Here is a 16,789-nt window from a genome sequence, read left to right as displayed (position 1 = left end):
ATGTCAGACAGAGATTGCTTCTGCTTCCCTGAAGACTATATAAATTAATTAGTCTTATATGAAATATTCCCCTGAGTCATTCTATGTATGATTCATTACCTTTTAAGTTGAAAAGCTGAAGTCCGTAACTCTTAGTTATACAAAAAGTTTGCTTTTGGGTCCTTCAAGGAACAAGAATTCTGAACTTCTTTCTCCTCTTTATTTAATTTTCTCTTCTCCAAGATTCTCTTAGGCAGGGCTTGTATTAAATGGCATACTTTCTGTTTGATTTAAGCTGTCCTATGACCAGAGCACTGCAGAAGCTCCCTCACGGGCAGAACCATTAAGGAATTTCTTTCAACAGTCATCCCTCACAGAGAAATAACCACAAAAAAACCTCCCAGCACACCCAGCACAACTTACTGGAAAACAAACAAACACTTTGTGCCATATGTGCTGAGCTCTTCGGGTTACTTCAGCTTTAGAAATGTCATCTCCTTAATAATCATTTGACCCAGTACTTGTCACTTCAGACCAACAATGTTTGTTCTTATTGGCTAAAACTCCTAAAGCAACATTTGTCAAACCTGACTGATGAAAAGAATCTCCTGGGGGGACATGTTTAAAAATACACATTTCTGGGACCATGTCAGACCCAGTGAATTTATAACTCAGCCAAGGATAGATTGTGAGAGACTGCATTTTTAACAAGCATTCAAGGTGGTTCTTATCATCAGACATGCTTGGGAAATAAACTTAGCAGGAAGTTAAGTAGCCAGCTTCAGGGCTGCCCTGGAACAGAGTTCCTGGGGACTGAATAAATCAGCGACCTGGTGGTACACCTTTATCCACTTGGGGAGACCAGGACCCTGACCAGGTAAGAGTGCCTGCTTATGGCCTTGTTGGGACACTTCTGGCAGGGAAGCAGCCAGGTTGCCCCCTTCAGGCAGAGCCAGGTGATGCAGTTATGCTTGGGGGGCCCGGGGAGGGAGGGCCCTACAGGCTTTTGAGCCAAACAGAATGCCTGAATTTGGATCCTGGCTCTCACCAGACCTTGAACACATTTCTTTCTTTTTTTCTTTTTCTTTTTTTGCCAGTCCTGGGGCTTGAACTCAGGGCCTGGGCACTGTCCCTTGGCTGGTACTCTTGAGCCACAGTGCCACTTCCGGCTTTTTCTGTTTATGTGGTACTGAGGAATCGAACCCAGGGTTTCATGAATGCTAGGCAAGCACTCTACCACTAAGCCACATTCCCAGCCCCTTGAATAGACTTCTTCTGTTTTCATTATAAAATGGAGGTAATGATAGTATTTATCTTGTGGGGTTTCTGTGAGTGTTTAATATACTGTTTGTGTGAGTGTTTAATATACTGCCTTTATTATTTTGTCGTTAAGTGAAATGAGTCCAGCAGGGAGGAGGCAAACACTAGCCAGGAATGTTGTCCTCTTAAGGAGGACACAGAGCAGCAGCTCTCCCAGCACCTGGGCATGACAGCCATCCCAGCAACCCTCAGTCTTAAAATTTTTATGTTAAATATCCACAGCATTCACATTCTCACTGCCAGGCAGGGAGTTTTCATTTCAAATCCAGGAAGCTAGAGTGTTGGAAGAATTAATTTATGTTAATTTCAGGAGCACCATCTATTAAGTAGGACTTTTTGCTATCTTAAGTTCTTTTTCATTTACTACGTTTGTTCCTCTGAGTCACCTAACTACCTGAGGGCTAGAGGTGTTCTAGGTACCATGAACAAGATGTGAGTCATTCAGTGACCCCAGTTGAGTATAGCTACTAGGGTCTGGGAGAGGGAGTGCATCTTCCTGACAGGGTTTTATTGCTTGGGAAGACTAGTAGAAGGAGCTCAGGAACTATAATAACACAATCAACCCTATAACTTTAAATTTGCTATATTCAACCCCAGGCCTCCCTGTGATTGTCAGTTCCAAAATGATACCTGCCATTATTTCAAGCTGCTTCAGATGATATAGAAAATCCTGGATTAAGACTTTATTTTAAAGTTAGCATTTCAACTAGACTCTTGTTCTGGGTAAAAGTAGTCCTAGAACTGATGTCACCATCTCTCTAGACACCATCAGCAGACTGAAGACAGCCAAAGCACAGGCCAGAAAGAAAGGCTGAGCTCTGCCTGCAACCTACTAATAAGAGAACTCAGTAGCAATAAAATTTTGGAGACATCCAACAAACGAGTGGTAATGATTTAACAGAGAAGAGAAAACAAAATTCAGGCTAGAGACATAGCTCAGTGGTAGAACACTTACCTAGCAGACACATCTTAGGTGCAATCCCCAAAGAGAGAGGAGAAGATGAAAACCTAAGCTGACAGAGAATGTGGAAGAAAGCTATGGGGGGGTATGGAGTGGTTGGCTGCTAGTCACTGGATAGTTTAGAGGTGACAAGGAGACATAGCCATAGGCTTCTACTCTGAGCTGTCCCTAAGAAAAACTCTGCATGAGTTTCTTTCAGGAGACCTATTTTCCTCCTGCCAGGTCACATTCAGTTCTCTCAAGAGTCGAATGGTGCTTCTTAGTCTGTACTATTCCATGTATGGAGATGTATTGTGTTAGGGAAGACACCATCTTAGGTGGGGACAGCTAACTGTCAGATCTACCAAGTGTGGATAAGCACTAATTGCTAGGAATCTTAAGTAAGGACAAGATGTTTAACATTTAGAACATTTTACCTCAACATATCCTTCACAAAAAGGAGAAGCAGTTTGTAAAAGAGAATGCCAGGGCCTCTTCAACCGCTGGTGCTGGGAAAACTGGGCAGCCACATGCAGAAAACGAAAAGTGGACCCCAGCCTATCACCATGCACCAACATCAACTCAAAATGGATTAAAGACCTTAACATTAAACCTGAATCTCTGAAACTACTGCAGGACAGAGTAGGAGAGACACTTGAACTAATAGGCACAGGAAGGAACTTCCTGAACAGAGTCCCAGGGTCACAACAAGTTGGAGAGAGACTCGACAAATGGGACTACCTTAAAATAAAAAGCTTCTGCACAGCTAAATCTATCGCAACTAAGCTAGAAAGACAACCAACTAATTGGGAAAAAATATTTACCAGCAATATATCAGACAAGGGGTTAACATCCTGTATATACAGGGAACTCAAGAAACTAATCCCTCCCAAACCTAACAAACCAATTCCTAAATGGGCAAGGGAACTAAAGAGGGACTTCTCAAATGAAGAAATAAAAATGGCAAAGAAACACATGAGGAAATGTTCATCATCCCTGGTGGTGAAGGAAATGCAAATAAAGACAACCCTGAGATACCACCTTACCCCAGTCAGAATGTCCCACATCCACAAATCAGCCAACGACAAATGCTGGAGGGGATGTGGAGAAAGAGGAACCCTATTACACTGCTGGTGGGAATGTACACTTATACAACCACTTTGGAAAGCAGTCTGGAGGGTCCTTAGAAAGCTAAAGATTGACCTCCCTTACGACCCAGTCATACCACTTCTAGGCATCTACCCTGAACAACAGGAACCAATATACAAGGACACGTGCACCTCCATGTTTATTGCAGCACTGTTTGCAATAGCTAGGATATGGAAACAACCTAGATGCCCCACCACAGATGAATGGATCCAAAAATTGTGGTATCTATACACAATGGAATATTATGCAGCCATTAGAAATGACAAAATAATGGCATTTGCAGGGAAATGGATGGAGCTAGAAGGAATCATGTTGAGCGAGGTAAGCCAAGAACGAAGAGACAAACGGTACATGGTCTCCCTGATAAGTGGATGCTAAATCCAAAATGTTAGGTGATACGACAAAACTAACAGGACTTAAGAAACAAAGAACTCCCGCTCATCTGGTTGAACCACTACTAAATATCCCCATGCTGCTGATCACAAATATGGTATATAACATGTGAACACTGTTATATATTACAGACTGTGGTAGACAGTTTGCTCCAGGGAAGTTAGAATGAACTTGTGACTTTGAAATTATGTAATCACTCAATCACAATCAAAAAAAAAAAAAAAAAGAACCTCGGGGAAGGGAGGGAGGGAGGGGATGGTAGGGGGAAAACAATGGAGGGGGTAACAATGTTCAAGAGGAAGTGTACTCATTACCTCACTCATGTAACTGTAACCCTCTGTATAGTATCTTTACAATAAAAAAAAAAAAAAAGAAAAGATAGAAAAAAAAAAACTGAGACATAGGAGCTAAGAATGCAACTTATTGTAGAGCACTCGACTAGCATGAGTGAAGAACCTAGCTTCCATCCTCAGCACCAGAATGAATGAACAAACAAATGAATAAACAATCAAAGTTGGGCCAAAGACCTAAAAGGAATACCACAAGAACATAGATTCTCAAGGACTTTACTGATTTACACTTTAATGCCTAAATTCTCTGCCAATAATTTCTACAAAGGAGTAAATCTCCATCTGTGGTCAGGTTATATAGGAGCCCATGTCATCTAGTCACGTTTCTCCCAAAGTGGCAAAAGAAAAAAATACATATCAAAGCAACTTCATACTGAACTTCAAATAAAATAGTAAGATACTCAGCTTTTTATTTCTCTTAAAAGTTCCAGTTGAACTGGGGGGAAGCAAAGGAAGGAGTGGCATTGTCCGAAAAGAAATGTACCCATTACCTGCTTTATGAAAGTTACTCCTTTGTACAACACAGCACTTTAATAACAATATTTTTTTAAATTTCCAGTTGTTGGGAGTGACAAACTCAACACATAATACCATTTTCAATTCTGTAAAATAAATCATTCTAAAATGCCTAAAAAAAAAAAAAAAGAGAGAATGCCAGGGTGTAAATATTACCTCTGCACTGTGGGACATGACCAAGTTATCTTGAGTTGCATTACAATTATAATGCAATGTTAAAATGGCCTCTGACTGAGAGCCATGGTCAAGAGTATAGCAAGTTATCTACAGGATAGAATAACAGCAGAATGAAAACCACAATCCTCTGGATTTTTAGATTGAAAATTACAGAGGCATTGGGGAAACTGAGAAAGGAGCCAAAATGAAAGCCAGAAAGTCTCCATACCATCCTGTCTGTCCAGCCCACCTACTCTCTTCCTACCTAGGGGTGGTAGGAAAGTACAGTTTGATTGAAAAGCAAGAACTATAGAGGGCTTCAGGAAACAGCCAGCTGGTTTAAATTCTTCGTGACACTGTCTCTAGGTCAGAACAGATTTTTTTTTTCTCTAGAATGTTTTTTGAAAGACAGAGAAGCAGAGTAATTGAAAATTAACACGTAATTGGATGGAGCTGCAGGGTCCTTGGTTTTGGCAGATTCCCAAAGTTTCTCTAGGCCTGGGCAAACCTCCAGATTTCAGCCACTTCTAGGTTGGGATTTGATTCCATTTCCATTCCAACATGGACTGTTCAGTTCTGACTGAGATTAGTACAAACAGAATCATTCTAAAGCCATACTTCAAAACCTAAGTTTGAAAAAGTGAAGCTTACGAAAGTGGAGTAACAGGTAACTTCCTCCTCCCCGTGGATGCGGCTGCATCCAGGCTGCATCTGTGTGGACTAGTGGTAGAACAGACAAGATGGAAGAAGTGGGTATGAGTGAAAGACGGTTCAGTGCTGTCAGGTTCACACTGAGAAGCTAGGGGCGAGAATGGGTTCTGGAGATTTTGGATGTGGGGAACTGGGGAAGATGAGGCCTAAAAGGCCTAAAATATTACTATCTGGCCCCATGAACAAAACAATAATTTCAGTTTGTCGAGTTTATAGAGTAAGGATGTTAGAAGGATGACCCATACTGGGAACAGTAGCTCATATCTATAATCTCAGGAGGCTGAGATATGAGGCTTGAGGTTCAGAGGCAGCCAAGGAAAAAAATCCATGAGGCTTATCTCAACTTAGCCACCAAAAAGCCAGAAGTGGATCTGTAGCTCAAGTCATAAGTAAACAAAGAAGGTAAGAGCGAACACTCCGGCCCTGAGTTCAAGTCCCAATGCCAGCATTTTTAAAAAATGAAAGGTAACATGTAGATCTAAAGACAAACTATACTCTTATTAGACTTGAGAAATTCAGAGCCAAGAAATTATATTTCGGAAATCTATTTTTTATGGCTCCTTAATGACTCAAGGTAGAAGATTATGACATCCGATTACAGCGGGCTTAGGAGGCCATTCTCCCTGCTTCATTAACAGTGTCTCCTAATCACTGCAGTAGCAAAATTCAAAAGGAACAAAAATTGACTCCTGTGGAACTCAGACTATCCCATATGCTGATGAGTCTGTTTCCTCACTTCCTTATCCACAGGCTCAGTGATGGGAACCATGAGCATAGCTGTGCGCTTGTGTGCCTGGGATATGGAGGGACTCTGATTCAGAGAACAGCTGGTCATTAGAACCTGGTAGAAAGACTCCATCTACCAAGGAAAATCATATTGGTGAATAATTATCCTCCAGTACACTAGAGGCCATTTGCATGCTTTTTAGCAAAGGTCTTTGGAAGTCAGTCTCCTACTGTTGAAGACTTTGATACTATGGTCACTAGAAGTATTCCTACTGTTTGAATAGAGACAAAGTATTGGAAAACATTGTCTTAAATTCTGTTAAAAATCACTTTGTAATAATATTGTGTTTCAGTTATTCTACAGATGTGAAACTTGATTGAAGTACTATGAGCAAACTGCCACTCATTGTGGCCCATTAGTGCAATCTGAATCACATAGAATGTTACCCAAAGATAGATTGTGCTATATTCCACAGAAGAGAATAAGTGGAACTTCATTGCCTACCACAGTGGCCTAGCCAGTGACTTCCTGTGGGAATGGCTCAGATTCAAAAGCTCTGCCATCCCCTACTATTGCTGTGTAGGTTTATTTCTCTCACTGTTGCCAGGTGTATGCCCTCAACCATGAGAAGAAACTTGGTGGAGCAGCAGGAGTGTGGAATAGGGCAGGCCAGGTCCAGCTTTGTCACTAACCTGTTGTCTGAACTCTTTATATGTAATTACCTTTTTCAAATTAATTTATTAATTCACAATTATTTGACGAGTACCTGGTCTGTGTCAGGCACCATTTTAGGAAGTGAGTTTGTCTGTATAAAGATTTAGTCCCTGATTTCATGAAGCTTCCACTCAAGTACAGAAGACAAAACCTGGGGAGGGAAGGGATGGTAGGCGAAAACAAAGGAGGAGGTAACAATGCTCTATAGGAAATGTACTCATTACTGTACTCATGTAACTGTAAACCCTCTGTACAATATCTTTACAATAAAAAATATATACTGAGCCGGGTGCTGGTGGCTCACGCCTGTAATCCTAGCTACTCAGGAGGCTGAGATCTGAGGATCGCAGTTCAAAGTCAGCCTGGGCAGGAAAGTCTATGAGACTCTTTATCTCCAATAAACCACTAGAAAACTGGAAGTGGCGCTGTGGCTCAAGTGGTAGGACACTCACCTTGAGCTGAAGAGTGCAGGGATAGCACCCAAGCCCAGATTCAAGCCCCATGATTGACCAAAAAAAAAAAAAAAAATATATATATATATGTAATATATATGTATATGTATATATATATACACACACACTGAAAAGAAGACTTAACCTAACAGTTTTATAACATAATAAAAGTGGTGGTAAATACCATGAGGAAAAACAGTATAAATGCAGTGGAGGGTTAGATTTTTAGAGTGGGTGGTCAAGGAAGGGCTCTGACAAGAGGTGACAACTCATCAGGAAAATTAATCTTATAAGGAAAAAAAGAGCCCTGCAGGAGGCAGGGGAATAATGTTCCTGGCTAAGAGGATAGAAGGAAGAAAGACCTCAGAAAGGAAATGGAGCTGGTGCTTTCCTAAAATAGCTGAAAATCAATATGGTGACCAAAAGGGTAAGCTGGCACAGAGTTACCTAAGGGCCAGATCATGTAGGAGATAGGATCCTCTTGTTTTTTTAGAGTATGTTGGTTTATGCCTATAATCTCAGGATTTCAGGCCTCTAGAAGTAGAGGCAGGAGGACCAGGAGTTTGAGGGTCAGCCTAGGCTATATGATATGACCATGTCTCAAGAAAGCCTCTTTTGTGTATACATATATACACATATATATACAAATATGCACATATGTTACTATTCTTAATTGAGTAGGTTGTGTACACACAAATAGTACAGCAAGTCATTATATACTCCTCTCTCTGTTTCCTCTAATAATAACATCTTACATTTGACTTGATACAAGTCATAACTGAAATACCAGCATTGAAACCAGGTATTGGTGGCTCACACTTGTAATCCAAACTATTCAGGAACTTGAGATCTGAGGATCAAGGTTTGAAGCCAACCTAGGCAGACAAATTTGATAGACTTTTATCTCCAACTAATCCGCAAAAAGATCCAGAGGTGCAGATCAAGTGGTAAAGTGCCAGCCAGAGATATGGAGGTGTGGATCAAGTGGTAAAGTGACATCCTTGAGTGAGAAAAGTAATCAAGAATGTAAGGCCCTGAGTTCAAGCCTCAAAGCAGCATAAAAAAGGAAGGAAAGAAAGAAGGAAGGGAGAAAGAGAGGAAGGGACAATTTCTTAGTCTTTTTTTGGTGTGACCTTGACAGTTTTGAGGTCATAAAACATGCCATTGGCTATCCTTCACAACTTTCTCATGGCAATGTGTTATGTTATCTGGGTTATGGCTTTGGGGGAAGAGTAGTGTGGAGGTGAGGTGGCGTCTCACATTCTAGGAGTACATGCTGTCAGTATGACTTGCTATTGGTGATGGTAGCTTTGTTCACTTATGCAGGATAATGTCCACCATATTTCTTCATGCTTTCACTACTCCGTTCTTTGGAAGTGATTTAGTAAATACAGTTACCATTCAAAGCAATGTGGAGGAGATTATGCACTATTCCCTAGAGAAGGAAGTACTCTATCCCCCATTCCTCTTATTTACCAGTCATTTACATAATCAATTAAGACACACACATTTATTTTCTACTCTGGACCATAAATGTAATTCCATATTGTTTATTTGTTGCTCAAATTGTTTCAGTTTTGGCCATCTCTCAGGTTGGATCCTGAAGCTCTTTGATGTGTCATTTTCTGTTATTTACTTTTTTCTAGTTTTAGGCCTTCCTTACTTTTCTGTCAGTGCAGCATGCTTTGGGCTCTCATATTTTCCTTGCTCTAGCCCAGAATGAGACCTTTCTCTATGCAACCCTGGTTCCTTTTATTGGCTAATGACATTAGAGATCATTATCTCGTCCAACATTATCTGTCCATCTGTGTTTGCGTCAAGCTTTACATGAGTTAAGGGAAATGGCTGGCTCTAGTCTGGTATCAATTGTTCCCTCTGGCTGTTGTCCCTCCGTTACGTGTAACTTCCCTCTTCAATGGTGAGAACCTGACACCTGTCATACATTTGCCCATTTGGTCAGTCTTAGTAGCTTGTATAGCAGTCTTAGAATTACTAGTCAGGACCCTTGACTTATTTCCCAAACAGAAATGTTGAGATGTAATTTATATATCCATTCAGAGTGTACACTTCAGTGGTTTTAGTATATGCAATTGTGCAAACATCACCACAATCAGCGTTTGAATATTTTCATCACCCTAATGTTGATTTATTACTAAAAGATCACTCAGTGTAGTGTGGAGAGTCAGCTGGAGGGCAGAGTAGAAGGAGGATCTAGTCAGGAGACCGTTGGCTTGACATGAGACATGGTGAGAAGCTGCTGTAAATTACGGCAACAGTGGAGGTGGTAGAGATAGAGCCAGTGGACTTGCTAACACTTTGACTATGGATGTAGGGAAGAGACTGCTAAGAAGTCTTCATTTTGGACCTGTTGGCTGGGAAACTGGTGGTGACCAAGTTAGTGGGAAACTCAAGGACTCAGGCAGTTCTGTTTTCTGCATCTTCCTTTCATCTCTATCTCAACTGAATCTTTCCTGTTAACCTACAAATCTGTTGATATTGCTCCTTTTTTGAAATTTATTTTTTCTTTTCTTTTTTAATTATTTTTAAGTAGTTGTACAAAGAAGTTCCCATTCTACAAAACATTATATGAGTACAAAGCGTCTAACAACATTGTCACCCATCTCTCTTAACCCATCCCTTCTCTCTGAAATTTATTTAAAAAAAAAAAAAGGGATCACATCTTGGCCTCAGTCACCTCCCTCCCTCCTCCCCCACCTAGCTATGAATACATATCTCTCCTTCCCATTTCAGAGGAACTTCTTGAGAAGGAGTTATCTGTAGTGAGTGTCTTCAATATCTATTGGACCATCCTTTTTGGAGCATACCCCAGCCAGTTTCAACTTCCATCCTGCTGCCAGAACTATGCTGGTCAAGGAAACCAGAGATAGCCATGGCACTGATTCCAGTGGCCAGCACTCAGTGCTTGTATTTCCTTCCTTGAAGCATGTTTATACTTGGTTAGATATTGTGCTCTTGTCTTTTCCCTTCTGTTTCTTCTTGGTCTCCTTGCTAGGATTTTTTTTTTTAATCTCCTTGAATTCTAAATGATAGTCTATAAACCACAGTCTACTAGAGGTCACCTTGAGTGTTGCTGAAGAATAAAGAGGTCATCCCATTCTTGTCATTTCTCAAAAACAAAGCCATATCAAAAAACTTTAAGCATCCAGATTCTGACCACAGGAGGCAGAGAAACAAGTAAAATGGTACCACAGAAGTAGTCAAATCCAGATAGCGTTTTCTTAAAGGTGACCTGGTTTCTTCACAAAGAAATGTCATAAATAAACAAGGAAAGGGGGAACAGTTGTAAATTAAAATCAGAAGTGTAGTGAGTAAAGTGGTTCCTCTCTGTAATCCCAGCACATGACAGAGGAAGAAGATCTCAGATTCAAGGTTTGCATTCATGACATAGCAAGATCTTGTCTCAAAAATTCCAAAAATCAAAACAAAAACCCAGAAATCCATTAGCCAGATATAAACACAAAAGATGTACATAGCAAATGCAAGTAGGAATTTTGTTTGAATATTGATTTTTAACTGCAAAAGGCCTTTTAAGATTTGAAGACATATTTAGGTGGCTGAGACACTGAAAATCTTTGTTAGTTTTTATTTTTTTTAGGCAGGGTAGTGATGTTGAGGATAAATAAAATAGTTTTACTGTCTGACAGATGTACAGCCACAAAGATTCTCAGGTGAAGCAATTTCCTGAGATTTTTTTTTTTTTTTTTTTTGGGTCCGGTCATGGGGCCTGAACTCTGAGCCTGGGCGCTGTCCCTCAGCTCTTCAGCTCAAGGCTAGCGCTTTCCCAGCCCCATTTTCCTGAGATTTTCATTAACAGGAAGCTGAATAAATTAAAGAAGACTGACAAAATGATGGCATTTGTTGAAGTTTGGTGATAGGTTCATGAACAGCAATCATGAGATGATTCTATTCTTTACAGGTTCTAACTTTTTTAAGTAAGGGGAAAAACAGACCATATGCTTAAGGACCTTCATGTATCTATAAGAATGAGCCACACAGTTCTGTCTTTCAATGCAATACAGTCCTAGTGAATTTGTCTAAGTACTGTTAGCCTGGAGACAAATGCTAAAGACACTTTCCTTATAGGAAATAAAAGTAGTTACCTGGTAGCCTGTGGAAACACTGAATATTCATACTCAATGCTCATATTCATATTTGATAGACATGAGCTTTAGAAGTATAACATGAGGGGTCATTTAGTAATATGAAATAGGTCGGTACAACTGAACAAAGTCTCCTCTTAAGCCTGGTGCAGACCCCACAAGTACTAAGAAGTGTAGTTCCTTGGTTGTTCTTCCAGTGGACTTTTTCTTTTTTTTTTTTTGGGTCCGGTCATGGGGCCTGAACTCTGGGCCTGGGCGCTGTCCCTCAGCTCTTCAGCTCAAGGCTAGCGCTCTACCACTTGAGCCACAGCTCCACTTCCGGCTTTTTTCTTTTTTGCTTATGTGGTGCTGAGGAATCGAACCCAGGGTCTCAGGCATGCAAGGCAAGCACTCTACCACTGAGCCACCTTCCCAGCCCCTCCAGTGGACGTTTTCTAAAACATGATTCCTCTCCATAGCCCTGGGCCTACTCAGAACTGGTGAACATGGTTCTTCCTCTCAAGGGCTGCTGGCCAAAGCTAATACCTAAAAGGCTGCTTGAAGTCATTTTCAAAGGATTTGTGAGTTGGGCATCTGTGGCTCTTGCCTGTAATACTAGCTACTCGGAAGGCTGAGATCTAAGCATCATAGTTCAAAACCAGCCCAGACAGGAAAGTCCTTGTGAGACTCTTCTCTCTAGTTAACTACCAAAAAAAAAAAAAGCCAGAAGTGGAGGTGTGGCTTAAGTGGTAGAGCTCTTGCCTTGAGCAGAAAAGCTGAAGAATAGCACCCAGGTTCTTGAGTTCAAGCCTCAGAAACTGGCACATGCGCGCGCGCGCGCGCGCGCGCACACACACACACACACACACAATTTGTGGAATGGATTACCAATGGACTAACACTATATTCCATTACACATTGTAGCTTTTTTAAAAAGTTTTTCTTATCATGATTTATTTTCTACTTTTGTTTGCTCATTTTAATCCATGTTCGTTTCTCCCTCTGTCTGTGTTTGTGTCATGCTTCCGTCATTCCCAGGTTACAGTATAGCCAGGACATGCCCAGTCCCCTGGCCGATGAGCATGCGCTGATAGCCTCCTATGTGGCCCGCCTGCAGCACTGCACACGGTTGGTGGTAGAGCAGCAGCACCAGGCGGGTGGCCAGGGGGAGGGGAGGGGAGCGAGAGCTGTCTTACATGGGGTTACCATGGGGAAAAACTCTGTATATGGCGTGTTCCTGAGCAGCTGCCAGCTATGATTGGCAGAGTTAAAATAACTACTAAAGCATTGGCTTCCACAAGAGCACAAGTCTTGCCAGCTTGGCACTCACCTAAATATAGAGTAAGAAAGTCACCTCTGAAGCAGGCCCCACGGGTTACACTGGAAGTGTATGTTCACCTTTCACCTCAGAGACTGACAGTTCTAGAAATAGATTATTTTGGTGTGTTTCATATTTCTTATTCCTGTCCATTCATACCTAAATAATGAAATTTTTCTATTGACCTTCAAAGTTGAGGGTTAATCAACACTGTCCCAAAGTGAGATTCTTACTATCTCTAATACCATCACCCTCTTCATCCTTTTGTATCTTAACCATGCCCTGTCTGTTACCAGAAGTCCATCATTGTTCATTATTTAAACCAGTGATTTCAAAAATGTTTATGAGAACCTTACCACCTAAAGGCTTCTTACAAACTTTATCTACTTCCTCATTCACTAATAATTAGATATATCCCAGTAGCCTACATATCTGACCCCAGAAGCTACTATGGTCTCACTGTTTTTATGGGACTGTGACTGATCCCCTCAGGAGACTGAGAAGTAACAATGTTATATTCAGGTAGATCCAGAGGCTGTGGCCACCCACCCACCAGCCCACACCCACCCCAACAACTCTTTCTTCAAGCAGGATGACAGATCAAATACCAACGATCTGAAGCCATCCCTCCCCTCTACACAGTGCCCAAGAGGAGATGCATGCCAACTTGTAAATCCCTACTTTAAGATTTTTTTTTCCTAGAAAGGAAAACCAGAATTTATAAATTATTTCAGCCCGAGACTGGACCTTTAAGTTTTAATTTTAGTTTTGACCACCTCTGGCCCAAGCTTCTTGGAAAGGTCATTTGAGACTTACTCCTAGTCCCTATGATAACAGAGGAATGACAATCAGTGGAGAAAGCAGACTGTGAAAAGGGCTGCCTTAATATTGTGGCCCATCCCATTCCCCCGTAGTCTTCCCCGTGTGACTAAGGAGCAGCATTCCTTTGGGACCCTTTCCTCTCCTACACTTTGGAGGACCAGGGAGGCCCTAGAGCGTGGGAGGGAGGAGAGACCTGATACTTGCACATGGTATCATCCAGAGCAGCTTCTTGTCCACCAGATGGTTTTCGTGCAGTTGTTACAGCTCTCTCAGAACAGTTGTTTTAGCCTAAGGAGGATAAATGACTTTCTGTCAGTAAGGACAGTTGTCCAGGGCGATTGAAAGCTTCCATGGTAGAATAGTAGCAGAATGTTGAGACTGTGACCTGATCATTTCAACCAACAGAGATTTATAATATGTTTAGCTGAGTTCGTCATGTCTCATGGTTTAGGCACTAAGCTCCCGGAGCAAGAACCAGTGTCCAGTGGCCCTGGGATAGTCAGTCAGTGTTGTCTCTTTTCTTGATGTATGGTCTAAGGAACTGAGCCCCCCACTTCCTTGGTGAAACCCAAAATTTCCTGACTAATTCTGAAAATATATATCAACTTAGGCAGAGGAATAAGGAACCTTTCTGATTGTCCTCAAATAGTTTTCATTGGCCTTGAGCAGTGTCATCTACACTTGTATATATATAAGTAACAGGGAGGGCTAACTTCCATGTAAGATGCACTGTGACAGGGGCCTTATTGTGTCCCCTGTTAGCTACCATAGGTCTCACTTCTTAGGCTGCCAGTCCCCCCATGGCATTACCCATTTGTTCTAATAATCATTCATTGTCATGTTGTTGGTTTTCTTTTTCATTTATAAGATAAAGATATTCTTGTTTCAGGTAAACACCTTTAAGGTACAAATACAGATAATCTCAGACTTGGGACTTTGACACTTGTATTAAAACCAACTGATGGTAACATCCTCTTAGTAGAAGATCTTTGGAGGAGACCGTAATTATACTCCTGAAATTACGATGTATTGACAGATGCCGTGCTAACAGACTTAAAATCCATTTTTTAAAAATATATCCCAGAAGAAAAACACTAAATTAAACTTACTGAATTAGCCATATACATAGTGAGATTCAGGCCAGCCTAAACTTTACCAAAAAAAAAAAAAAAAGAAGGCTGCAGAGATAGAAAAAGAAAGGTTATTTTTTTAAAAACCAGGAAAAAAAAAGTCAAGAAGACCTTTTTATTGATTTAACTTTAACCTTCCCACATTTCCTCTCAGTTTAATAAGATTTGGTGATTATTGAACTCATGTCTTTAAATTCTCATCTTTTATTTGTCATGGTACCAAATTCTGATCGAATTTTTTTTTTTTTTTTTTAAACTTTAGTGACCTTGGGCCAAGATACAGCCAATTGCCAGCAAGCCTTCTGGTCCCTGCTGCTGTCCTAAAGCCTGTGCCACACTCAAATAAAGAGAACTATAGAGCCACAGTTCCTGTTAATCTAGAACTGCCCTTATGCTGGTACACAGCGGATGGCACAGGGACTAAGTTAAAGAAGACAGTTATATACATAGACCTAGCCAACTACTCCAGAACCTTCTTTGACTCAGGTGCCATTATCTGATATCCATCACACTTTGTTATATGGCTGGTCTTCCTATTCAGGAATAATGGACTAAACAAGGTGTGGGCATGGTTGCTCACACCTGTAATCCCAGACAGGCAGATTGAGAGTTTGAATGCAAACTAGACACAGAAAGACAAAAAAAAGAAAAAGAGAGAGACTTATTCCATTACGTTTGGCCAGCCCTAGCATGGTTTCCGCACTGGCTCAGACAATACTCAGTATTTGTTTTTAATAAGGTTGTAATTTCCTCATGGTCTTTTGAATTCAAGATCTAGGTCTAAAGAGGCATGAGAGATTTTTAATTTATTTATTTATTTTTGTCTGTTGTGGGGGCTGAACTCTGGGTCTGGGTGCTGTCCCTCAGCTCTTCAGCTCAAAGCTAGCGCCCTACCCCTTGAGCCACAATGCCACTTCCGGCTTTTTTTCTGCTTATGTGGTGCTGAGGAATCGAACCCAGGGCCTCATGCATGCAAGGCAAGCGCTCTACCACTGAGCCACCTTCCCAGCCCGGAATTTTTTTTAATTAGTGTTCTTTTTGTTTGTTTTTAGTTAGAAATACCCTGTCTCCGATTTTGTAGGTGCTCTTGCTGAACAAATGCCTCTTGGGAGGTGTGGGCGCACTGGGAGCGTGCTGCTGAGGACGCCCCACATGTAGCGACATCACTTCTCCAAGGTCACCTTTGTCTCAGGGAGATGTATCCATGACCAGGCCTAAATACCTTGATTACTATTCTTTTTTTTTTTTGGGGGGGGGGGGTTCGGTCCGGTCGTGGGGCCTGAACTCTGGGCCTGGGCGCTGTCCCTCAGCTCTTCAGCTCAAGGCTAGCACTCTACCACTTGAGCCACAGCGCCACTTCGACTTTTTTCTTGGTGCTTATGTGGTGCTGAGGAATTGAACCCAGGGCCTCAGGCATGCAAGGCAAGTGCTCTACCACTGAGCCACCTTCCCAGCCCTACTATTCTTATTTACAAGCTTTTCTCTTGTATGTTCTTTCTAATGAAGCCAGAACTAGAGATGTTTAATAGGTACCTGCTGGATTTTTATCTCCTCAGCAGTGTTCTGGACAGTCCTAGCCGACTGGACGAGGAACATCGGCTCATCGCTCGTTATGCTGCCCGACTGGCTGCAGAAGCAGGAAACATGGTAAGTGAACACAAGATCCTAATAGATAGCAGAAATCATTATTCTAATGTACAAATGGTACAGAAAATGGAAAAAAAAGTTACTTAAAAATATAATAAAGTAATCGTGTGTGGGGTTCATGCTTGTAAACCTAGCCACTTAGGAGGCTGAATTCTGAGAATTGCAGTTTAAAGCCAGGCCAGACAGGAAGGTCCGTGGAAGGTCCACTTCCAATTAACCACCAAAAGCTGAGAGTTGAACTGTATCGTAAGTGGTAGAGTGCTAGCCTTGAGCACAGAAGCTCAAGGATAGAAGCCCAGGCCCTGAGTTCAAGCTCCTGAACTGGAACCCAAAAAAACAAAAACAAAAGAAAAAGAAGAGAAATA

The 16,789-nt window shown here is 41.4% G+C and overlaps 1 protein-coding gene and 1 long non-coding RNA gene across 4 annotated transcripts in view; one reads left to right on the top strand and one right to left on the bottom strand.

Annotated features, from left to right (window-relative positions):
* Dtnb (dystrobrevin beta) overlaps nt 1-16,789 on the top strand; it is a 199,708-nt gene that overhangs the window by 128,023 nt on the left and 54,896 nt on the right. For 2 of the 3 annotated variants that reach the window (XM_042696649.1, XM_042696652.1), the window contains exons 11-12: nt 12,546-12,635; nt 16,334-16,424. In XM_042696649.1, coding sequence (XP_042552583.1) covers nt 12,546-12,635; nt 16,334-16,424 — 181 coding nt within the window. The remainder of the gene's footprint in view (nt 1-12,545; nt 12,636-16,333; nt 16,425-16,789) is intronic. The other variant, XM_042696651.1, reaches the window with a different exon arrangement.
* Nucleotides 13,427-16,789, bottom strand: part of LOC122122458 — a 58,747-nt gene continuing 55,384 nt past the window's right edge. Inside the window, exons 2-3 of the long non-coding RNA XR_006150159.1 lie at nt 16,311-16,404; nt 13,427-13,935 (exon numbers count right to left, since the gene is read on the bottom strand). This is a non-coding gene — a long non-coding RNA (uncharacterized LOC122122458). The remainder of the gene's footprint in view (nt 13,936-16,310; nt 16,405-16,789) is intronic.

The sequence above is a fragment of the Dipodomys spectabilis genome, unplaced genomic scaffold (genome assembly GCF_019054845.1).
Source record: "Dipodomys spectabilis isolate Male_0828 unplaced genomic scaffold, ASM1905484v1 ptg000210l, whole genome shotgun sequence".
NCBI classification, from domain to species: domain Eukaryota; kingdom Metazoa; phylum Chordata; class Mammalia; order Rodentia; family Heteromyidae; genus Dipodomys; species Dipodomys spectabilis.
Note: the sequence above shows the minus strand (reverse complement) of the source record. Positions and strands in the feature narration are given on the sequence as shown.